Below are 25,145 nucleotides of genomic sequence, written 5' to 3' on the forward strand. Positions count from 1 at the left end.
GAAATTTACTGATGATCCAGTACCTGTGGGTGGGGGGCATTGGGATGTTGTTCTGAATGTACAGGAACTAGACTTGAGTGTTTCATGTGAAAATTGTATATCTTTTGTCTGTCATATTTGGAAATAAAAAAAACCTTGATCAAAAAAAAGAAAAAGATTACAAGCATTTTGGTACTTTTATATTAAGGTATGTCAAAATTAATTTGAAGTATATTGAAAGATTGAAAACAAATGTCTTACTTTGTGTGTTGATAAAAAAAGAGATTATAATGTAATTAACATTTTATACACAATACCTTTCATGTCACACGACACACCATATGACAATTTTAGTCACTAACAACAAACTAGCACATAAATTCCAGTAAAAAATGTACAAGACCAGACTTTTGGAAATGTAAGAGTCAGTAGAAGTAGAAGAGTCAATTTTCATTCCTAATATCTGACATTTAAAAAGAAGTCGGCTATATTTAATATATATCTCCATTTTACACCTATAAACTGGACAGCATTGCTCACGATTATAAAGACTGAATGTGTAAAATCAGCAGAGCCACCCCCAGCCTCTTAAATTGAGGAAGAAATAATAACCTCCTCCGCCTGGTGGCAGTGTTCACTACAAAGATGGCTACATTCATCTTCCTGTTTTTGTTTCGACAGAGAAGAAGAATGACTCAAAGATGATCGTTCATACATGTGAGGGACAACTTTGAAAAGGATTATGTTGCTGCCGTCTGTCAAAATGCAGTTTTCAGTCAGCACTGTGCTCACTTACCGAGCTGGACTGAGGGGATGAACTTCACATGATGCGATTATATCACCGGTGTTTCGGGCTAACGAGTGACCGTGTTATCTGGTGACATTCAGTCATTTCTTGTAATGTGGGAAACAAACTTTAGCATATACATTTGCAGTCTCTCTTGTGATATTATACACTTATCCTCAGTAGAAAAGTGTCTCATATTGAACCGATAAATCACAGACACACTCGGCTGGAAGTCACCATATAACACGGTCACTCTTTGAAGCGTAACACCGGTGTGACCGTCAGAACGTGTGTTCAGCTGTCATGTCGTCCTGGCTGAGATCTTGTCACACTGTGGCTCTCAGAGGACTTCAGTGTCCCACATCAGTCAGACACAGACGGACTCAAGCTGTTTTAAGATGCTGCTCCACGGTCCAAGGAGAGGTGAGGGTCCGGTTTGCCCCCAGTCCTACAGGTAAGGTGTAGTGCATCTGAACACACAGCCTTTAAATGCCCCATAACATTATCTGGAGCTGTCAACTATAGACTTTCTTGTCTTTTCCACTGCAGCATTTTTTACATCATGGACCAACAAATCAAACACACCTGCACACATCAATTTACTGATAATCTGTCTGATGCATGTCGAGAATATGGTTTCAAGTCTAATCTGAAATCTGAAAAGGACACACATGCACTTTTTGATCATCTTGTAATCTTATGTGAAGGCTTTCCATAATATTTGGGGTCTGGCTGCAGAGATGCTGCTCCCATTCAGCCAGTAATAAGAGTAGTGGTACAGGCTGCTGATGTTGGGTGATAAGACCTGGCTTCTAATTCCTATTCATCCTAATTTAAGGGTTTGGATGGGGTCAAGGTCAGAGATCTGTGCAGGTCACTCAATTCATCCACACCAAACTCAGAAAACCTTTTTTTTTTTTGATCTGGCTTTGTGTACGGGGATATTGTTGTTGAAACATGAGAGTCTTCCCCAAGCTGCTGCCACAAGGTTGAAAATAGGTTATTGTCCAAAATATTATTTTATTCTGTATTGTTTATATTCCCCTCATTAGTTTTCTGCACAGTCTTTTAAGTCTCAAAGCAGCAGTCAGGAGCCCAAATGAACATTGTAGCATGTCTTTCTCGCTGTAATCATTCCTCCTGCTCATAGTGACCATTAAAGGGTCCTTTCATTGTGCACTTATAGTCTTAGTGATGGTGGACAAATCCATCCAAAGTCCTCCTTCTGTCTAAAAATGTATTTCAAAGTTTATCTGAAGCTACTATGAAGCTTCAGCCATCAGAGTTAGTCAAGTCAACTAGATATCTTTCAACATTAAGAGTCTTCTTTAACGCTTCCTCTGAATTTGCTGCTGAATTGTAATGCTAGTAAATGCTTTAAAGCTGGAGTGCAGGACTTTTGTCTCCCCCTTCTGGTAGTGAGAATAAAGGAGGACACTTGGCTGTGATTACCTGACACAGGCATGCAACATGACCAGGACCAGGCCTATTTAGTTACATTATTGTCTTCTTCAGCAGTCTGATGTTATAACATTATGTCGTTCTGTGCTGCAGGGTTCTTGCACCTCGGAGGCCTCCGCACTGCTCTCTACAACTACATCTTTGCCAAGAAGTACGGAGGCTCGTTCATCCTGCGCCTGGAGGACACTGATCAGAGCAGACTGGTACCAGGAGCTGCAGAGTCCATAGAGGATATGCTGGAGTGGGCTGGTAGGACACACTGGTCCATAGTTGTATAATATACCAATTAAATGTCTCTGTGCTCAGTAACCCTAAATGATTACTAGTTTCCTAGTAATTAAACGTTAATTAAAGTAGTTTCTTTTGTCTGTATTTATGGTCATTGTTATAATTTTAGCTAAACTCATTTCCACCTCCAGGTATACCTCCAGATGAGAGTCCTCGTCAAGGTGGGCAGATGGGTCCATACCTGCAGTCCCAGAGACTAGACCTCTACAATCAAACCGCCCTGCAGCTTGTTGAGAGCGGTTACGCCTACTATTGTTTCTGCAGCTCACAGAGACTCGAACTTCTCAAAAAAGAGGCGCTGAGGAGTGGACAGACACCAAGGTGGCTGCATTACATGATCGCACACAGATATTCACAAGTTCTCACAGACTTGAAAAAAGACAGTACGACTAAGATATGACTGCTGGTTTTCTGTGTTTTTCTTATTTCCAAACCCACAATAAACTGATCCTCCTTTAAAAGCGTTTTATGTGTATAGCTTATTCTACTGTGCCATAGACCTCCATTGTTGTCCAAAAAGTCAATGAGTCAAACTGTTCATTGACATGTTTTTAATAGTTTTTGTACAAAGAACAGAACTCTATGGCACAGAGGAATAAAACATATCAGGCTTTGGATACACACAATACTTCTAAGTAGATCAGTTCATTGTTGCTGTAGGAGCCAGATATGAATGTGAGTGTGGTGCTCCTCCCAAACAGCAGGGGGTGCATGGTTATGCTGGCAGCACACTGACTTATTCTTATAGGGTCATGCCAATCACCACAGGTGCGCTGATGGTGAGGGCAAAAAGTTTTTTGACTGCGTTCAGGTCGCAGCTATTCTCTGTTGTTTTGGTTTATTATGTTATTTTGTATTAAGAGCAACAAACGAAACCTAAGCGTTGTGTTTACACGACCAATAAATAATAGATCAACCAGTTAAGTAGTCTGCGTATTGAGTGCACGTCAGAACATCCAGCCATTAGCAGCCAGTAGTGGCTTTAAGTTTAGGACTAGTCACTACAGTTGCTTTGGCTCTGCAATCACTATCTTTATCCTTTAAGTCACTGACCATGTCTCTTTCTCTCTCCAGGTATGATAACAGGTGTCGTCACCTTCGGGCCGAGCAGGTTCAGCAGAAGCTCGCTCAGGGAACGCCGCATGTGATCAGGTTCCGTCTAGAAACGGGAGTCGAGCCTTTTCAGGATCTGATCTTCGGGTGGAATCGTCACGAGGTGGCCGAGGTCGGGCAGGATTTATTGATTTTATATTTGTTGTGATTTCTCAGTTGTTTAATCAAGATCTCCATTATGTATAGTTTCTTCTTGTCTCTGTGATATCTTTCACACTAAATTATGTAGCAGAGAATCAGGGACACGCTCGAGAGATTCTTCAACATTTTGCTGCAGAAATATTAATTCCCCACTTTTTCAGCAAAAACCAAGGCGTGCTTTTCGTGCTTTTTCAATCCAATAAATTGATTTATTCACTTCAAACTCTTTATTTCTGGCATTTGAAGCATGCTTTACCAACAGAGCTTAATGTAACTCGAACGAGTAACACAAACCTCTGACTGCAGCTAAAAACACAAACCAAAACTCAAGTCATGCACTGATTTAATGCTCTTTCTTTGCTTTAGTCTCTGTTTCCATACCTTCTGCCCTCTCTTCCAGGTGGAGGGCGACCCCGTGGTGATAAAAGCAGACGGTTTTCCCACCTATCATCTCGCTAACATAGTAGACGATCATCACATGAAGGTCAGCCATGTTCTGCGGGGCTCCGAGTGGCTCATCTCCACCTCCAAACATCTCCTCATGTACCGCGCTCTCGGGTGGCAGGCGCCCACCTTCGGACACCTGCCGCTCCTGATGAACAAAGACGGCAGTAAACTGTCCAAGAGACAAGGAGATATATTCATTCAGAGCTACCAGAGAGACGGTGTGCTGCCAGAGGCACTGCTGGATATCACGACTAACTGTGGATCTGGATTCAACAGTGAGTGATGGACACTTAATCAGGGAGTGAATAAAGAGAAAAAGAAACTTGCAGCTGGAAAATAATGCTTTGAAACTATTATAATAAGAACAATTACTTGCCTCTAAATTACTTGTGTTGCCTTGTAGCCACTCGAATGGGACGGAAGATAGATGAGCTGATCTCTGAGTTTAATCCTTCAAAGATCACGACGCACTCGGCTCTGTTAGACCTGGAAAAACTACCAGAGTTCAACAAGTAAGCCAAAACTCTTTCTTCTTTTTCTTTATTGCCATGTTTCTCATTATAACAGCACATAAAAGCTTCTTATTCATGTATTAACTTTACATTATGGGATAAAATAAACATTATAGTAGGACACTTACAAGGAAGGGGTAAACACTCCAGAAACACTTAAACACACTTAAACACTAAACACTTAAAAATGTTATTTATTTAAGATTTATTTAGCAGGGACAGTACACATCAATCAACATTTTAGTTCGAATTGCACTGTAATGTGTCAGAGTTAGCTAAGAGGCTAGTTTTTATCTGTAGTCCCCTGCAGGTCAACAACTTAGCCAAGCACAATAAAAAGAAGAAAAAAGAAAAGAAAAAATAATATTAACTCTTTCACGCATAGCGGTCACTGCAGTGGACAGCTGTTTAAAAGCTGTTTTCTTATGTATGAAAGGATTTTGATGGCATAGTTACACTTCAGCCACCACAGTGAACACTAGTGCATCATCACATACATCACCACTAAACCTGCAGTAATGTTTCTGGTTGTAGATCAGTTGATTTATGTTATTATAATGTCATAGTATATCTTTTTTTTCATGCCTAAAGAGAAATGAGAAAACTCCTGACTGAGGTTATCATAATTCATGCATGAAAGGGTTAAAATAAACATTACATTTAGAACTATAAATAGCACATTATTAATACAAAAAGTGAGTAAAAGTCCATAATAGAGTCTGACGGTGATACACATAGAAGTTGTAGATTTAGTTATGGGTACAGTTCTGGTGTTGTTTTGAGCCAGTGTTAAGGTTAAAGAGGTTAAAGAGGTTAAAGAGGAAGGGTTGTACTGCTAATGTGTTGTTGCTTATACAGAGAAGGCCGACCATCCGCAAGTGCTACTTCTATAAGGAACAAGACACTCCCTCCCCTCTAAATGTGGACCTTGTGGCTCTGACATTGTGCTTTCTCGCAAAACAATTTGGCTCAGTGGAGGATTGACAAGAATGTGTAGGATTTAAAAAAACAAGGCAGTATGAAGATAGAGCTTTATTGTGAGACCGAGTTGTTTCAGCTTGCGGTCTTTATCAGGGTCAGCATGCAACACAAGAAGAAGGAATACTAAAATAAGGTGGATGTGAAACAAAATTGACATGCATTTAAGTCATTATACAGTACAGCAAAGTACAATACAGTATTCATACATGCAGTAGATTGAGGCCAGTCATATAATCACACTGGTAGAGAGGCAAGAGTTATATCTAATAATGGACATGATAGACACCATATTAGGTCCATAAGCAGGATAATGCATCTATGGGACATTAACCTAGTTTGTATAGAAGAGGCCTTTACTCACAAGGTACCTATTCAGTGTGGTATACTCTATGAATGAAGACAAAATACAATTAACAGGAAGAGCAATGAATTGTATTACAGAAACGCATACGTAATGGATTTGCAAGAACTAGGCTCCCCGGAAATAACATTACTCTTATTAGCTCCACTTTTCTTGGTGGATCATGAGATGTGATGACGTCTGTAGCTCTGAGATTATCAGTCGGTTTGATGGAGTGAAATATCCTGACAGTTATTTATTGGATTGACATGAGTTACTGAATACTGAGCAATGATCCCCTGGATGTTTTTACATGGTGACACCACCTGGTTGAAATCCTCATCAGCCTCAGCTCCACATAAGCGTAGTTTTATCATATCATGCTAACATGTCTAGTTTCAGCTACAGATACACTGACCTGAAAAGGGATGGAAAAGAATGTCAATGAATGAAATTTGATTCAAGTCGGTCAATGAAGAGCGTTCGATGTCTTAAATGTTTGTTGTACAGAGAGTAAACCCTTTTTTAATTCAGCTACCAGTGTGTTGCTTTCTTCTAGTGCTACCTTTGACTCAAATTTTACATTTCTACCTGATTAGTGTTGAGGATGGAAAAAAGGCAGCAGTGCGGAACAGGTTGCACAACTGCAGTCATATCTTGATTATGTAAATTTCCGTTAATTGCTTAAACAGAGGAAGTGAAATCTATAAAGCCTATGGGGCCTTTTTTCCTCTTTTTGAGTTATAATACTTGATAAGCTCATCAATCTCTCTCTGATTGTGTCAGAATCCACCTGGAGCAGCGAATTGAAGACGAGGAGCAGTGTCGTTTACTGATAAACGATCTGCAAGGACAAATCCGACAGGCCTATACAGCAGAGATCCAGGATCAAGAAGTCCTACATGAGGATTATATCAGGCGGGTTCTACATCTACGCAAGGTAACAGTAACAGCCAGCAGATATACAGATATGTGTTCAGACCATTTAAATAATAAAGAAACATGTCTGTTAAACTTAAATTTGAAGTCTTCATTAGTTTTGTTATTATCCCTACAGGGTAAACTTAGCTGTCTAGATAGTGGTTGCCATGGAAATATGAACATGTACAGTATAAACTTGAAAACGCATTTGATTGGTAATAATACATCTTTTTAGTTTTTGGCATCTAATATTTGAAGTCAGACCTCAAAGCTTCTGTCATTTTATTAAAGTAAGCTTGTACTTAGTCTTTTATTCATGACCTCTTCCTCCAGTCTCTCAGATCTGGATTTTTTTGCTTGTCTTTCTTTCTCTTCTGTCATACTGAAACTTGTCTCTTCCCCTCCTCTCTGCAGGGTCACATATCCTCCCTGAAGGAGCTCCTAAGTCCTGTTTACTCTTACTTGTGGGTGCGTCCTTCTGTCTCCAGCCAGCAGGTGGCAGCACTCACTGCAGAAGCACACCAAATTGCCTCTTTAGTGCTCAAGTATGTAGTTTTGATAACTTTCCAACTGCAATTCTCACTTTCAACACCTTCATGCTGCTTCAGTTTCAGCTGGATTCTGAAAGTGTCTCTGTGTTTATAGATTGATAGAGGAGCGAGGAGAGGAGCTGGCAGTGGATCGACTCAATAAAGATCTGAAGACGCTGACTAAGCAGGCTAAAGCCACCAAGTACAGAGAGGTGATGAAGCTGCTACGGCTGGCTCTCAGTGGTCTGCAGGTAATTCAAGACTCAAGACACATTTTCATAGGAATTTGACAAAGCTTCATTGCAGGAAGGAGTTTTAGCAGAAGTGGTTAATTGGTTATTACTAACTTTAACCAGCGTTTCAACAGGAGCCGTGTTTGTGGTCTTTTTACATGCGTGTTGAGTGTTTCATCACATATCCCCAGCTGAGTGAGACTTGATGAGACGTTTGACTTTAACTTTAACAGACGTGCCGCTTTTTGATTGCCTGCTGATTAAAGTGACTGAAAAAGGTGGTAACAAAGGTGTTGCAGGTCAGTTGCAGTTTTGAACTACATGACCTTTTGCAACACGTAAAACTGCTGATGTTGTAACGTTGCAGACGGGGATTTTTTTTGTCTGGAAGAGGCAAATGATGGCGAAAGTCATTTAGTCTGCATCAGGAGGTGGTGGTGTTTAGCTCAGCTGGTAGAGCACCCACCCTATGTGTTGAGGCTACAGTCCTCGCTGCAGGTGACCCCGGTTTGAATCCTGCACCGAGTGGTCCTATCCTGCGTGTCAATCCCCCCTCTCTGCCTCCAGTTTCCTGTCTCTCTCTACTAACCTGTACATTAAAGGCAAACAAGCCCCCAAAAATATACTTAGTCTGCCTCAGGCTTTAGCAATTAAATGTTATTAAGGCATTTTCTGTAAGCAGCACCTCTACCAAATTGTGATCTTCCAATTGCACAAATGTAAAACATTAATTCAACATGTTTTTTTAAGATTTTGCAGCAATATTTATCTTAATGTAAAAATGCTTGTCTTTCATCACCTTTCCAGCATTAGATGGATGAATTCTCCAACCTTGAAGCATTAATATCAGCAAAGTCAAATCACAGCACAAACAAACTGAAAAACCACTAAAGAAACCTTCTCTCCTTCAAACCAGTTTGTCTCTCTGTGATTGACTCAACTCCGACTAAGAAAAAAAACCCTTACATGTTTGTACTTCTGATGTTTGCATAGTTATTTTTACAGCTGCCTGAAGAACACTTATCTGCCCTACAAGCTTTTCAACTGTTAATACTGCGCAGTCATATTTCACAACTTACTTGCACTTTTCACACATCACTGTATTTCTATTTTTAAAAACAGGAACAGCTCGCAAACTGCAACACGGAAAATTCAATCATTTTTGTCTGTACAGTAATAATCACAACGAACGACTCGGAGATCCTTTCTAGTCTGTTGCAATAGCCTTTTGTCTTTTTTTAAATATTATTTCTGTCCATAACATGACTAAGCTAAACTTTAAAATAGCATGTTAAAGTAACACATGATTCTTTTTTTACTATGATCGTAACGACTAAAGGCCAAGTTAATCCACAGCGATTCAGTCACCATAGTAACCCTGCAGAAAGAGGAAATTCATTCTGATGCTTTTTATCGTGACTGATTGCATTATTTTGCTGATCCTCTGTTCTCATCTGACCCGCAGCAAGGTCCCAGTGTGGCTGAGATGATGGTGTCTCTGGGATCTGCAGAGGTCGGCCATCGATTCCAGAAAATTCTGCAGCTTTCAGAAACGAGTTAACAACCAGACAGCCTGTCACCACGTCGCCTCATGTCACCTCATGTCACCTCATGTCACCTCAACCCACATGGGTGGGATGGGAGCTGTTGACTGTTTAAAGAGACACGCTTAACCACAGACGCCACGCCATGGTGATTCTGCCTGAACTAAGTGGGACACAACCACATTGAACTTTATCCCACTGAAATAAGCTGAATGACACTTGAATGATACTTGAACTATTACAAATATTTTATAAAAGATGGAAACTATGATTTGTGCACATGCTCTCTTTTTATTTATTTATTTTTCATTCAGTGCTTGTGTTTATTTGATGCTTCTTCAGACTTTGAAGGACCAGGTGATAACCAAGGATGGGAAGTACCTCGGTATTTTTATGCAAATGTTTTTACTCGAGAAATTCAGTTAACGAACTCCAGCATGCAGATGTTTTCATAAAAGGCTTCCAGACCAAACATGAAACAGCAAGATTTAAGCCAGTCATGCTTAAAGGAGACAAATATTATTTCACTGAGTGATTTTGAGAAAAGTAAGAGTTAATGATTAAGAGTGGTATCTTACTCATTAACGTAAATGCGGATGCTAAACCTTACTGACAGTTGCTGCCAAGCTGTTTCACCGTCAAATCATCACGATTTAAAGCTTTGAGTTGAATTTAACATAAGATTTTTTTTTAATAAATTATACCCAATAGTTCATATATGCCACCTTCATGTATGTTAATGGAGTGGACAAAATATTATGAACACCATTCAGTATAATGCACCCTTGTACACAACCATCACCCACGATGACCTCAATAATACACATAAAGCAGAATTATCATCTTCCTGACAGTGTCAACAAAAACTTAAAATGTATAAACTTTATAAATGTAGAATTTATGGCGGAGCTGTTTGTTTATGTATTGCACATAAAGAAAAAAAATGCATATTACAAAAAAGTAATACATGCAGAATAAGAAAAGAAAAGAAATGTGCAGAAAAAAGGTGACATTTTACCGTTGCATAGAATATAATAGTGAGAGAGGTTATGATGCTGCAAGAGTATGGTTAATTTTTAAAGTGCAGATGTTGTGTTGGATTGCATTAGATTTCACAGGTCTACTTAATAAAGAGGCCAGTGAGTGTATACAGTTATCAGTTATCTATAACCCTGCATGTTTTATTAAGTGATAGTTTTGCACAAATAGAAATAGAAAACTTTATTGTCATTATATTTGATATATAATGAGATTACAGGTGCCTCTCCATTTGTGCTTTTAAAGACAAATAAAAACATAACAACCAGATAAAAACAAGACATACGCAGCTAAAAAATATGACATAGTGTAAAAGGTGAGATGCAGCTATAATAGCTTAGCATGGAAGATATTGCACTTAAATAAAATAAATAGAATAAAGAAATATGGATCTGAAAAATGGCTACTTACTATAGCTTTGAAGTAAGTATAGTGGAGTAAAATGTGTAACTAGTGTTTCCCTCTGCAGTGTAGTAAAGTACAGATGAAGTACAAGTAATGCAACATGGACATATTCAAGGGAAGCTCAAGCTACGGCAATTTAATATAAGCTCCACTTTTTGATAAAGGACTTTGTTTCACAGTTTAGCCCTGTGTTTTTTAACACTTACATACTGATCATATTCTACACCCAAGCAGTATTTTCTAGGTCTAGTTTAAAAATCGGTTTAGAAAGCATCAATAATCGATCAGACTGATCAATAAATATGTGATTAAACCTTGATTAATGTTTCAAAGAGCTCAGAGAGTGTAAATTTTTAGGTTTTACACCACTATTATCACACAATATCATGTCCTGTTTTACCTAAAACATGAAAATACAACAAAGCAATACTTATTTAAATGTATTTTATTGAAAGTCTTCACCTCTACACCATAAAAAAAACAACAAAAAACCCAACTACTATCTTATAAAAGGTATTAACTATTTTATGGTCCAAGAGAACATTTTGAAGATTAAAGATTACTTTATTGTCATTGTACAGAACATACAATGAAATTCAGGTGCATTCAAGACCGGACTCCAACCATCACTACTCTCATCCGTACAGCAAACAGACCAAAAAGGAAACAAAACAAAAAAACACAGGTAAGAAATGTGCATTGTACATAAAAAAAAGATGAATTTTATTTCCATTTTTGTATACTGTGGGTCACATTGGGGAAAGACCGGGTAAAGGAAATGTGCATAGGGTGTTTTTACAGCTCTTAAATGTAAAAATGGGTCAAATGTGACCATGCAAGGGTTAATATTTATATTAGCTTATAAGCTCCACTTTTTTAACATTTTTGTTAAAGGACATATAGTTTACAGTTTTGCTTTGTGTGTGTTGTTAAATGTGGTGAGTGTATCAGGTGCTGTCACCACATTGAGGGAAGGAGGGGGACGGGGGTGTGACATAAATTGGTTAGTGTGTCAGGAGTGTGACTGGGTGTGTGAGTGTCACATGTCGCCAGGCTGCAGGCGGCACTTTGACAGCTGCTCTTCCCTTCAGAGACGGACGCACACATCAGCAGCTAAAAACAAAAAAACACCACCCAGGATCCTGCAGCAGACGGGCGGCAATGGCGACCGGTGACAGCCAGGAAACTTACGAGTCATGGCTCAGTAAGTAAACGGAGAATATAGAGATGTTTGCTTGTTTTTTTGTGTGTTTTTCTTTTTTTGAGCTTTTTATTTGAGTGTCCGTGAACGTCTCACAGCGCTATCAGCTGCAGTATACAGTTACGTCTCTTTTACGTAATTTTGAAGTGTTGATACTTTGTTTTTGCGGCTTAACTCTGATTATTTTTCTTTATTTTAATTCTTATATTTCTTATAGCTCTTAAAAATGTAAGTTTTTAGTGTTTTAGTGCAGAAAGTAACAGCTGGAACAGGAAGTTGCCTATCGCGTGCGCGTGTCCGTCGTGCGTTAAGTCCGTGCCCGCGCACTGTGGAGGAGCGTTTATAAGTTTATACGTTTTTTGCATGTTGAAGTTTTTGGATTTATTATTAAAGCAGTTAAATATGTTTATAATGTTAGGACTCGCTGTAGAAGGTGTAAAACAACATTAGTGCCATAATTGTGAACTACAAATCTTCATGTCCTCAATTTTGGTCATCTTCATTCAGATAGTTGAAGGTAGACATGCATGTGACCTTTGCATGCAAGGTGGGAAGACAGCAACATCCTCTTTCTGAACATCTTAACCTTTACACACTGTTCACATTCTGACGTGCAATTAGTCTCTACACCAGTTCACATTTTATAGACTATGATTAATACAACTGTATGTTTTAAAGCTGATTTTTGGATTATTTTTTAATATATACATGCCAAACTTGTGCATTTGCATATATAGAAATGTGTATCAGCATGCACACACTATGTACACTATTTGTATATACTGTAGGTTATATTGGGAAAGTCTGGCTAAAAGAAAAGTGTATAGGATGTTTTTACAACTGTCAAATGTAAAAATGGGTCAAATCCAACCCTGAACAGTATGTAAGGGTTAAGATAAGATATTCCTCCAACAGTATTGCAGCAGCAAAGTGGACAGTAGAGATAGAAGAGCATCAATAAAAAAGAATAAAGAACAATAAATAATAAGCACAAAAGCAATTAAAACAATAGTAGTACATAGAATATTGTAACATTATGTACAAGAGTAATATTGATGTTGAGTGATAATATACCTGAGTTTGAAAATATATTGCACAGTTGAGCTGAAATTAGTAGTATACCTGAAATACTGATATTGCACAGTAGTGAACATTAGGTGCAGTTTGTGATATTGTCCAGGTTGGAGGTGTGTGTGAGGTTTACAGGGATCAGTGCGGGTTGTGCTCTCTAACAGCTGGAGGAAGTGTGAAGCAGTCTGTAGCTGAAGGAGCTCTCCAGTGTGATCAGAAGTGTGTCAACATATTTATTCTTTAAATGAAATGAAACAATCACCTTTTAGAGATACAGGATAAGATCTAGACCTGATAAATGTTGTATTTAATGAGTTTATCTCATGTTCAGTGTATTCGAAGTAGTTACTCTATCAGTCAGTTGAATGAAGAGGTGAAAACCACAAAGTCTTCCTCTGAAATGAAGTGTGATTAAAAGTGTTAAAGACAGCCACAAATAGACTTGAATCAAACATCAGTAACTCAGAACAGTAATAAAAGTATTGTACAGTAGTAGTTGATAGACTGGTACTGACTAGTCTATAAAACATCACGGAGCAAGACTAGTTTAAAATGTTGATTGCACTTGGAATAAAAACAAATACATTTTCCTCATTTGGTAATTGTTAAAATACAAAAGTTATAATAAGCATTCAACAGATTCATTCATTAATAAAGTAACCACCAGTTGCTAACCTTATACTACATTACGCACCACGCATCATTAACTGAAACACTGGCACCTTTTCCCTACTTTTTGTGGAGATCTGTCTATTTTCACTTCCTTGTGAAAATCTATTATCTTTTCTTATTTTGCATATTTACATGTCTTTGATCCGGTTTGTCACTAAATGTTCTTGTCTGTGTGTTTAAACTGTTTCTCTGGTCTCATTGTTTCAGATCAGGCCACAAACCCAAACAACCAGGAGGACCGATGGGACTGCATCCAGGGCTTCTACCAGCTCGTCAACCAGGAGACGGACGGGTGAGCACAACACGAATATGAATTTTAATACTTCCTGAGTTAGTCAATGAATCATTTTATCTATAAAATGACAGAAAATATTGAAAATTGACCATCATAACCTTCCCAAAACCTAAGTTAACATATTCAAAGGTTTTGTTTTATTCAGCCAAAACTCCAAAACCCTAAAAATATTCTTTATAATCACATTTATGACAAACAAAAGTATCAAATAGTCACTTTAACTGTGAAAATTTTGCATTTTTGCTGTCAAAAAATCAAATAAATATCAAAATTGTAACCAATTCATCCTCTGATGAATTACTAATTGATTAATTGCTTTCAGCTCAGAGTCATTTCATGAGAACAACCCTATATGGATCTCCTGATGATGAACAATGAACACCAATTCAAGTTTTAGAGGGAAACCAGTTGCTTCTGGAAGTTACTTAAAGAGTTTGAGAAAGAGTTGCTTCACATCCATGTTGTCATATTTCTTAGTGCAACAGTGAGGGGGAACTCTACGGCTCCTTTCACCCTTTTAAACCTTTTTTCTCTTGTTTTATGAATATATATTAGAGCAGTATATTTAACACCATGTTGGATTTGAGTTGCATGGAAAGCTGCACCAATCAGAGCTATGATAAAAATCCTGTTTAGCAGGTTTCCAACCATTTCTATCAGAAGTACTGAAGCATGCTTACTGTATGTGTTGAAGCTCTGCACCTCTTTTTAATCTCATTCTGTGTGTTTCAGCCCACAGATAGCCATTCGTCTCCTCGGTCATAAAATCCAGTCCCCCCAAGAAAAAGAGTCGCTGCAAGCTGTCACTGTAAGTAATCAGACTTACATGACACACCGATGACACACTGATGATAATACTGTTGTCAAAACTTCAGTATTTTATCTGCGAAGCTACCAGTAACATGTTGTGCCCTAATTTTATCATTTAAAATGTCAGTTTTTTATACTTAAGGAAGAAGTTGTTAAAGTAATTCAAACCAGGAGGACAACTGGAGTGATTATGTGCTTCCATTCAAACATTCAAAATGGTTTCAAAACAGGATCCGACCTAAACTGACCTAAACCAGTCTGTGATAACAAATCAACATATTTTCATCTGATTTAAATTTAATATTACAATTCAGAATTGTAGCTTTTTTTTTAAACTGAAAAAAATAGGTATAAGGTCATTTAAATTAGGCATATTGACATCATTATCAAAAATAAGTGTAAAATGTGTGATACTATGTTGGAATAAAGTTGACTAAAAAGGTCTAACACAGAGTTGGTTGATCATTTAAACCTTAAGCTTTATAAACAGTCAACACAGTCTACTGTAAATTCACCCAGGAGGAAAAAGTACGTAAGTAAGCACTATTAACAGGAAGATAACAGGATGTTTAAAAATGACAAAAAAATATTATTCAATCAAACAGTAGCTATAGTATCTTTGTGCAATCATAAAGTATACTTCTGCTGTTTCTCATGGCTTATTCTTAACATTAATCACATATTTGATTTAATCTGACATAAACCTATCAACATATTTTCATCTGATATAAATTTTGATATTACAATTCAGAATTTCAGCTTTTTTTTTTAACTGAAAAAAAGGTATAAGGTCATTTAATTCATTATGAAAAATAAGTGGTCTAGGGTCTAACACAGAGACGGGTGATCATTTAAACCTTTAAAGCTTTATAAACAGTCAACACAGTCTAAATTCACCCAGGAGGAAAAAGTTGCTCTATTAACAGGAAGACAACAGGATGTTTAAAAAATAACAAAAAAATATTATTCAATCTCCGATCATTCAATCAAACAGTAGCTATAGTATCTTTGTGTAATCATAAAGTATTCTCATGGCTTATTCTTGACATTATTCACAGGGCCTTCAAAGGTTCAGTCCTTTGTTGCAGCAGAGGGGGGATGACCGTCTGTGAATAATAGCTGTGACTAATTTTTATCACATGAGCCCCGAGTGACACGAGGAGTTTAATCTTCATTTGAATCCGATCCAGCAGAAACACAGTTAGTTGTCTTTTACAGCGTTTCACTTTAACGTTGGTGCACCTTGGAGACGTTTCTCGACGGTTCATGTGCTTCGTGTCATGTGACATGCCGAGGTGGTTAACCACAAAGAGGCTGTGACAAATCAGTTTCGTTTCTATTGGTTTACAAGAGAACAAAAGGAAATCTTTCTCTTTTTTTTTTTTTTTCATTTCCACTTGTTTACGAAGCTTTTGCACATCATATTTTCTCTGCTTCTCTTTTCAGGTTCTCGAGGCGTGTATGAACAACTGTGGCAAGAGGTTCCACAGAGAGGCTGCCAAGTTTCGCTTTCTGAATGAGCTCATCAAAGTCTTAACACCAAAGGTAAACACAGTCAGTCTGTCGTTATGGCAACATGATTAGTGATGATTAGCCAAATATAAGAATCAAAAAACAGGTTTATTGCTAAATTACTACAAACAAGGAATTTGCTCTGGTGAAGCTTTTTTATAACAATTAACCTTCCTGTCGTCCTCCCGTCTGTTTTGACTGTTCCTTCTTTCCTCCCTTCCTCTTTTCCTTTCTCCCTCCTTCCTTCTTTCCTCCGTCCTTCCTTTCTTCCTCCCTCCTTCCCTTCCTCCCTTCGTCCCTTCTTTGTCCCTTCCTTCCGTCTGTCCTTCCTTCCTTCCTTCCTCCCTCCCTTCCTTCCATCCTTCCATCCTTCCTTCCTTATTCATCCCTTCCTTCTTTCCTCTGTCCCTCCCTTCCTTCCTTCCTTCCTCCGTCCTTCCTTCTTTCCTTCCTTCCTTCCTTCCTTCCTTCCTTCCTCCCTCCCTCCCTCCCTTCCATCCTCCCTTCCTCTTTTCTTTTCTCCCTCCCTCTTACCTTCCTCCCTCCCTCCCTCCCTCCCTCCCTCCCTTCCTCCTTTCCTTCCTTCTTTGTCCCTTCCTTCTTTGTCCCTTCCTTCCTTGACTCGAGGACAACAGGAGGGTTAATAAAGTCAGATAATGATCATAATAAAGTTTATTTGCAGAGCACTTTTAAAAGAGCACTTGACCTGGAAGTGCAAATATTGACAGTACAAACAGTTCATGTAATGTGCAAATATAGTAATACGAAACATGTTGGATGTGATTGTATGTAAAGTAGGTTGCAGGCTGGATACGTATGCATGTATCTAAAAAGCAAAGACGCCCTTTAATGCAGAAAAGAGGAACTGAAGAGTAGAGTTCCTAGTCGGGTGTGCACTAAGGCTGCTTCATTGATGTCATCGACTCTGATAGCAAACATAATAATTGTCTAATGCTCTTTTTTCTCATTTGATCTGAGTTTTGTGCTCAGATGGCAAAAATAGCAAACATTACATGTCTAACCTCACAGAGATATATCTAGTGTGAGACAAACATGTTAATAGCTGCAATAAATGTATAATTTGATTGAATTTATGGTGTTTTTTTGGTTTAAAAATACTATAAATATTTAAAATAGTAAAAAATGTCGATCACTGTCTCCCCCAAACACAAAATGACATCCTCAAATGTCATCTTTTGTTCACAACTCAAAAATATTAATTTCACTGTCATTGAAATCAGAAAATATCCACATTTAAAAGCTGATTCCTAAACAATGAATCGATTATCAAAATAGATGCTGGTTAATTTAATAGTTAACAGCCAATCAATTAATTAACTAACTGATCTCCATGTTAATGTTTTGGCTGAGTGACTTTCATCAGGTCTGATCTGTGTGTGATTTTATTTTGTGTTTGATTCGGTTTTAGTGTTCAGTTTTATTTTTGGTTTTAGCACCACAACTTAACAACCACCAGTCATCTACTGTACAAAGCTGCGGTTAAAATAAAGAACAAAGCAATTACCAGAAACATGAAACTGAATCACCACACAACAAAACTCCAACTAAATCATATAAAATGATTACAGAGACAGTTTCATCATCTCCATTAAAAACAAGAACATTATTTACATTAGTTATAATATCAGAGCTAAATGTATTAGCCATATAAAAGCTGTCTGTCTGGCTGACTTTGTCTTTATCTTTATCTAATTTGACTGCTTTAACTTTCCTGTCGTCCTCCCGGGTCAAATTGACCCCGTCTGGTTTGACTGTTCCTTCCTTCCTTCCTTCCTTCCTTCCTTCCTTCCTTACTTCCTTACTTCCTTACTTCCTTCCTTCCTCTCTCTTTCCTCTCTTCCTTCCTTCCCTCCCCTTTCTTCCTTCCTTCCCTCCCCTTTCTTCCTTCCTTCAGTCCTTCCTCCTTCCTTCCTTCCTGCCTTCCTTCTTTCCTTTCTTCCCTTCCTCCCTCCCTTCTATCCTCCCTCCGTCCTCCCTTCCTTCTTTCCTCTGTACTTCCTTCCTTCCTTTCCTTCCTCCCTCCCTCCTTCTCTCTTCCCTTCCTTCCCTCCTTCCTTCCTCCCTTCCTTCTTTGACTCGAGGACAACAGGAAGGTTAAAGTCTCACAGATGAATCAGTGTCTCTAATTTTAAGATGTAATGTTTATCTTTCCTGAGCAGTATTTCGGTGCGTGGACCTCCCAGAAAGTAAAAGACCGAGTGACAGAGGTTCTTTACGGCTGGACGCTCTGGCTTAAAGAAGAACCCAAGATCCAGGAAGCGTACTCTATGCTCAAGAAACAAGGTCTGGATGCAGCATTTTTAAAATCTGAGATTAGCCTGATGTTCAGTTTAGAATAGATACTCTATACTAAGGTGTAATAATGTGGCTTTTTCTCAAGAATCAAACCATCTTACACTTGTTGTTCTTGTTGTTTCAGGTATTGTAAAGAAAGATCCCAAACTACCAGATGCAGTTATAATGGCTCCTCCGCCACAAAGAACCACAAACTCAGTGTTTGACCAGGAGGAGAAGGCCAAAGTGAGTGTGTGTGTGTGTGTGTGTGTGTGTGTGTGTGTGTGTGTGTGTGTGTGTGTGTGTGTGTGTGTGTGTTTAAAATCACATCAATTAATAAAAACACACAAATTATATTTACGATGGAGAAAACTACGGCATTTGAGAAAAGATGGGAACCTATAACAAAAATTATATCAGAACTCTAAGCACCTTTTTCTCCTTTTTTTTTTTTTTAAATTTATATATTTATTTTTAATATTCTCTCAGTAGCAACTATTTGTGATTGTATGTACATCTTCATGTTTTTCAAATATGTGGAATAAATAAAAAGTAAAAAAAACAACAACACAGAAATATGAAGTGATTACATGTGTTTGTCTCTCTGCAGCTTTTAGCCAGATTACTGAAAAGTCAACGTCTTGAAGATCTGGAAACTGCCAACAGACTCATTAAAAACACAATCAAAGAGGTGAGGTTGTGCATATGATGGAAGTAGACGTCATCTCATACACATATATTTATAAATGTATGAATTGGGTTCACATTCTTGTGTGTGTATGTGTGTGTTTTAGGAGCAGGAGAAAGCAGAGAAAGTGTCAAAGCGTGAATCTACTCTGCAGGAGGTGGAGAGCAGCAGTAAGCAGCTCAGAGAGATGCTGAATCAGCACAGTGTCACGGGACCGTCGCTACAGCCCAGTGATGACTTGAAGGTATTAAAATGATCTGATAGAGCCAAATAAACAAGACACCAGCCGGCCGCAGGGTTGGAGGTTTGTTGAGTCCAGTGCTGTGATTAAAGCCTCTCTATCGCCATCTAGTGGCTGCTTAATGAACAGGTTGACACTTGATTCACCTCCCTGTGATTGGACTGAACCAGTAAACATTTATTCAGTAATTTGAAGGTTAAAACATTCACATTTAAATGTTATACATCAATCAGTGTTTTTCCAATCTGGTGTTTCCGACCCTCGTAATGGTTCACAAAATAAATCTGTAAATACATCCTGTAAATGGAGATGATTAACAAAAGAGGAAGTTATGAATCATTTCTGCAAGAAAAAAAAAACACTTTTGAGATTTTTAGATTGGAATTACAACACGTAACCGTGTGACTAATGTTAATATTGACTCCAGCATGAAGAGACGCTGAGCTAATCACAGTCTCAGACATAAACGAAACGATGTGCCCTGGGTAGTGATGCGTGGGTCTGGGTTTTTTCTAACCCGCGGGTCCCACATTTATGAAATAATTTGACCTGCCCCGTCTTTTGATTCTGGCTTGTTGTGGCCCGCTGCTTGGTGCTTTTGTGACGTCAGGTCGCTGGTAGATTTACCCAACATTGTTGTTAAGAAGTAGGCTGTATATTTAATCCTTAATGACCCGCCCCACCATCAGCATCATTTCCCAAAAGATTACATTGGAGCTCGTCTTGTGGTGCTCTCGCTCAATACTGGACAGATTTCCGCATTTAGACCTAAAATGACACATTTAGCTCAGCCTTCAGCTTGATTTCTAGATGCCTTTAGACCTTAAATACAATAATATATGAGATATTTGCATGAATTTCAGTTCAGGACTTCAGTGAAGAAATCCACAGTTAATATTATTAGCATTGGATTTTTACCATTGATATCAATATTACATATAGTTATATATTATATTAACTACTTGGGCTTATAGTCCTACTCTGGGAAGTTAAAACCACTATGTGTAGACTTTTATTGTACAGTTGGAAAGATGAGTTGATAGATTGTCAGTTGACAGCAGATTAATGCAAAAATGGGAAATCAGAGTACATTAAACATCTTTGGGTTTTTAACTGTTTATTGGACTAAACAATTCAAAAAACTGGTCTTGGGCTCTGAGACATTGCTACTGGTGTTTTTCACTTTTCTTTAAATTTATAGACAAAACCGTTAACTGATTGATTTAGAAAGTAGTAGACAGATTAAAGAATAATAAAAATAAATTTGTGGTAGCCTTTTTTTTTGTCTTTTGACTTCTGCAGTAAAACAAGTATCATGTACTATAAATACATTTCTAGAGGTGTGACATTTGAGAACAGGAAATTATGTTTGAGTCCAGCTAACCTACAAATATTTGTTCTGCTAGTGAATGTGTTTGTGTGGAAGTGAGATATAAATGCTGCCACGCTGACATTATTTGACCCTTGGCTCTCTCTGCTGCAGGCGCTGTACGAACGCTGTGACCGGCTGAGGCCCAGTCTGTTCCGCCTGGCCAGCGACACGGTGGACGACGATGCAGCTCTGGCTCGAATCTTAGCGGCTAACGACGAGCTGACACTCGCAGTGACCGTCTACAAAGAGCGGGTTGGGAAAGGAGTGTGTAACGGACGAAGTGAAAGAAGTAAAAGTGAAGAAGAAGAGAAAGTGACCAATAAATGTAATGATTTGCTTCCAAAATGCCTGATTTTGTTCACATTATCTGTGGATGCTTTCACTGTGTGTTTGGTACTGCTCTCTTCTGCTTGTATTTGACCCCGTTCCTTCTTATTTTAGCTCCTACAAGTCCCAGAGAGATTAAGAGCTACCACCTCATCGACCTGTCGGCTCTGGACTCGCCGCAAACACACAGAAACACTGATTCACCGCCACCGCCGACCTTCGAATCCTCTTCACCTGCTTTCAACCCCTTCCTCTCAGCAGCTGACCAGGACTTTACAGAATTAGGTATCCTCCCACATCCATGTCCCCCACTTTTTCTAATTTATTCTCTGTAGAATTGAACAATATATTTCATTGTGTCGTCCTGTAATTACAGACTTACATCATCTGGTCTCAAAACCCAGCCAAGAGAGTCCGAAGTCGTATTTTGAAGAACTAATGCAGGTGAGACTTGGATATAAAGTTAAATATTAAAGGTTTAAAAGTGGTTTTATTTGGTAAAGTGTGTTAAATGGTGTGTTCTTTATTGACAGCTTAATGATGACGTTCAGATAATGAATGCTGAGCAGTTTGGGGGAAGAGGCCCTGTGCTGAGAGCCCGTGGGTGCGGAGGAAACGGTGCCTCATCAAATGGGATGGACATATGGTAAGGATCCCTCCTTCTTTCCTTCCCTCCTTCCTTTCCTCCCTTCCTTCTTTCCATCTGTCCTCCCTCCCTCCCTCCTTCTCTCTTCCTTTCCTTCCCTCCTTCCTGCCTCCCTTCCTTCTTTCCTTTCCTTTCCTCCCTTCCTCCCTCCCTCCTTCCATCTGTCCTCCCTCCCTCCTTCTCTCTTCCTTTCCTTTCCTTCCCTCCTTCCCTCCTTCTTTGAGTGGAGGACAACAGGAAGGTTAAAGTCTCACAGATAGTAAAATCAGTGTCTCTGATTTTAAGATGTAATGTTTTAGTTTATGTTAATACTCTAGTTCAGGTTTGAAAACACTTCTTTAACATACTACAATCAAGATATACTATGTTTTTTACTTTAATGATTGTTTAAAGCAGGTTATTAGTACATTTAGACATTATTTGCCCTTTTTTATATCCGTATCATTATTAAACTCTTTTTTTTTTTTCAGGTCACTTCCTTCAGATCAACAGTTTACAAGTTCGGGGTCATCATCAAACTCTCAGAAACACCCAAATGAAATGTCTGGGTCTCCAGTGAAATCAGAGGAGGGCTTGTGTCACCAACATGTACTGAAAAATATCTTCGTTCCCATGGAGACCATCAAATCCAGTACGTTCCGAGTGTTTGAAATTATAATATAAATGAAGGAAAAGCCATATCACCCGCCTGTTTTGAAGCTTTCTCCTTTGACTTTACGGTTAAGTGTGTGTCCTTCTTGTTTCTGAAAGGTCAACTGGAGCCAATCACTTTATTTGATCAGGGCGGTGTACACGTCTCGCTCCATTTCGCCAAAGACTCTCCACTGGGTCACCCCGACGTTGCTGTAGTCGTCCTCTCCACTGTGAACACCTCACCCCTCACTGTGAGAGACTTCCTGTTTCAAGCTGCTGTTCCAAAGGTAAAAAAAACCTCTGATCATATAAACACACATTTAAAATCTGTTATCGAAATATTATAAAGTGTGGTTGACAAAATTGCTCTCATCTGTTTGAGTCCTCAAAATGAACCAGCAACTATTTCCATATTCACATATTACATTCTCTTAAATATGAGGATATGATTGTTGGTCAGACCAAACGAGCCACTTAAAGATGCAACTTTAGGCTTTGAGATCTTTATTTGAACTTTAAGTATATTTGACATCTTCTAGCTCGAACAATTACCAAATATATTTTTAATTATTATCAATCATGCAAATAATTTGTCTACTTCGGTCTTATAGTTCAGTAAGTTTAGTCTTTTGTACTTAAATACATGTTTCCAATCAAAAAGGTTTCCATAGTTTGACCACCTGTGGCCCAGATAACAGCTGGCACATCTGTCGTGTCTCAAGTGTTGATATCGGTGCTGCTGGATGGATGCTCTTTTCTGTAGATTTAAGTGTTGAAATTCATCCAAAAGATGTTAAATGCAAAGTATCTGCAGGTCTTGAAAACTCACAAAAAGCAGTGAATTCATTTACCTAAAAAAAAGGCCTGAGACGAATCTAAAAAGTCTTAAATTTAATCTACAAAGGTCTACAGATTCATTTCCTTTTCTGCTGCAGATGGTAAACATTAGTTATAATTTACTACTACTGGTTTTCTGTCATTTTAAATTGCATCCAATGAGATAAAATCATCTTTAAAGTCTTGAATTAATTGAACAGTGCAAAAACTCTTGTCAATCAGAGTGACGTCAGGAGATCCGTCTGGGTGTCCGAGGCGCCCCCTGCTGGAGCCAGGCCTCCACTTCACATTTCAGACACTTTCCAAACACTTGCCACACTTTTAACTTTGCTCTTTCCTTTTTGTTGTTTGTCTTTGTTGATATTTTATGCACGTTCCTGTTCTATTAAACATAATTCTGTGTGCAAATCGAGCTGTTTGTGATTGAAACATTCAGTTAATAATCAGTTTTAATACCTGCAGACCATGTCGGTGAAACTTCAGCCTGCGTCAGGGACAATCCTACCTCCTTACAACCCTCTTCTGCCTCCACCTGCCATCTCTCAGGTCCTCCTATTGGCTAATCCACAGAAGGTGAGTTTGAGGGTTTGCATCATAATAACACATTTTCACACATAGACTGATCTAACTCCGTGACTGACTTCCTGTCCTCGTTTCATTAGCGTAACGTGCGTCTACGCTACAAGCTGACACTGACACACGGAGACCAACAGCTGAACGAGACCGGAGAGGTAGACAACTTCCCTGACTGGACATCTTTAATCGGCCACTAAAAACAAAACCATCAGAGAGACTTTGCTTCAGAAAACTTTCACCTGTGAAGGATCTAGACCAGGAAATCTAGATTTTGAATACAGAGAGTTAAATGAAGCCCTTTTGAGATAAGACGTAAAAAGATCAGCAAACTGATGTGGACAAAAAGTAATCTCAAGACTTGCTTTACTCTAAAAGAAAGGTGGGTAAACTGTGTTCCACGTATGAAAGGATAAGAGACTTTGACAGTTCAAGTGGGTCCGGTACATCCCTGATCGTGTCTGATTCAGGTTTTCAGTCTTCTGCTGTTGTCTTATTTGTGTTGTTACTGCGATCGCTGCCTTCTGTGAGATTAGATACTGTTTGTTTCAGCAGCTTAACAAAATCTTCCAAGAATCAATCAAAAAGAAAATGTATTGAAAAAAAGATAAAGGTAAAATTTGCAATTAAACTATACAAGATGTGTAGTTACAATATTCTCAGTTTCAGTTCTGACACAATCTCATCACAGTGGTGGTAAAATAATTCATAGAACCAGTGTGTAGCATATTAAGTGTTTAGTGGCATTTATAGGAACAGACGTGGAACAAATATAGTATGTCCTTAAAGGTATACTATGCAGGATTTTGGTTGGTCCTGAGCCGAGCTAGAGAGTGAATGAAGAGAGAGAGAGAGAGAGAGAGAGAATGGAGCAAGTGAGAAGAAAGTCGTGAATCAGATAAATAAAACATAATTTTCCGATTGTTTCATGGTGGTTACGTTCAAAAGCACAAATAAAAACACTCAGGAAGGTGAAGAAGCATTACTGGATGTTGTGTGAAAGATGCTGTGGCCTCTCTGCTCTGCTCTGCGTGTCTGTAGTTCGGCCTCGAGAGACAGAAACAGAAATGTAAACTGGTCACTATGTTTTTATATATATATATATATATATATTTAGAGTCCTGATCTCACACTGTGCACACTGTTATTGGCTGAGAAACGTCCTGACCACAGCAAGATAATGAGAAAGAGGTCAAGGTCTTAAGAAAAGAAACAAATACACGACCACACACTTCTATAGGTGATAAGTGAT

General features: G+C 38.5%; 2 protein-coding genes across 2 annotated transcripts; both read left to right on the top strand.

Annotated features, from left to right (window-relative positions):
* The first annotated feature begins 1,018 nt into the window (after positions 1-1,018).
* Positions 1,019-9,329, top strand: ears2 (glutamyl-tRNA synthetase 2, mitochondrial). The gene is made up of 10 exons (XM_053328153.1): positions 1,019-1,220; positions 2,321-2,476; positions 2,647-2,836; positions 3,590-3,740; positions 4,170-4,491; positions 4,620-4,728; positions 6,836-6,989; positions 7,385-7,515; positions 7,616-7,751; positions 9,199-9,329. Exons 1-10 carry the CDS (start codon positions 1,070-1,072, stop codon positions 9,292-9,294), a joined length of 1,596 nt encoding a protein of 531 aa, XP_053184128.1. The 5' UTR covers positions 1,019-1,069; the 3' UTR covers positions 9,295-9,329.
* A 2,444-nt stretch (positions 9,330-11,773) lies between these two features.
* LOC128367714 (ADP-ribosylation factor-binding protein GGA3-like) lies at positions 11,774-24,098 on the top strand. The gene is made up of 16 exons (XM_053328326.1): positions 11,774-11,924; positions 13,872-13,956; positions 14,692-14,767; positions 16,216-16,314; positions 18,462-18,585; positions 18,722-18,822; positions 19,187-19,267; positions 19,371-19,508; positions 20,989-21,202; positions 21,319-21,489; positions 21,581-21,648; positions 21,738-21,850; positions 22,321-22,481; positions 22,601-22,770; positions 23,783-23,893; positions 23,983-24,098. Exons 1-16 carry the CDS (start codon positions 11,882-11,884, stop codon positions 24,091-24,093), a joined length of 1,866 nt encoding a protein of 621 aa, XP_053184301.1. The 5' UTR covers positions 11,774-11,881; the 3' UTR covers positions 24,094-24,098.
* Positions 24,099-25,145: the final 1,047 nt, after the last annotated feature.

Source organism: Scomber japonicus, chromosome 2 (assembly GCF_027409825.1).
Source record: "Scomber japonicus isolate fScoJap1 chromosome 2, fScoJap1.pri, whole genome shotgun sequence".
NCBI classification, from domain to species: domain Eukaryota; kingdom Metazoa; phylum Chordata; class Actinopteri; order Scombriformes; family Scombridae; genus Scomber; species Scomber japonicus.

Coding starts and splice junctions, on each gene's coding strand:
- ears2 (XM_053328153.1), top strand. CDS start 1,070: ATGTCGTCCTGGCTGAGATCTTGTCACACTGTGGCTCTCAGAGGACTT. Junction 4,492..4,619: donor CTGTGGATCTGGATTCAACA/GTGAGTGATGGA, acceptor GTTGCCTTGTAG/CCACTCGAATGGGACGGAAG. Junction 7,752..9,198: donor TGGCTCTCAGTGGTCTGCAG/GTAATTCAAGAC, acceptor TCTGACCCGCAG/CAAGGTCCCAGTGTGGCTGA.
- LOC128367714 (XM_053328326.1), top strand. CDS start 11,882: ATGGCGACCGGTGACAGCCAGGAAACTTACGAGTCATGGCTCA. Junction 19,268..19,370: donor TTAAAAACACAATCAAAGAG/GTGAGGTTGTGC, acceptor TGTGTGTTTTAG/GAGCAGGAGAAAGCAGAGAA. Junction 21,649..21,737: donor ATTTTGAAGAACTAATGCAG/GTGAGACTTGGA, acceptor CTTTATTGACAG/CTTAATGATGACGTTCAGAT.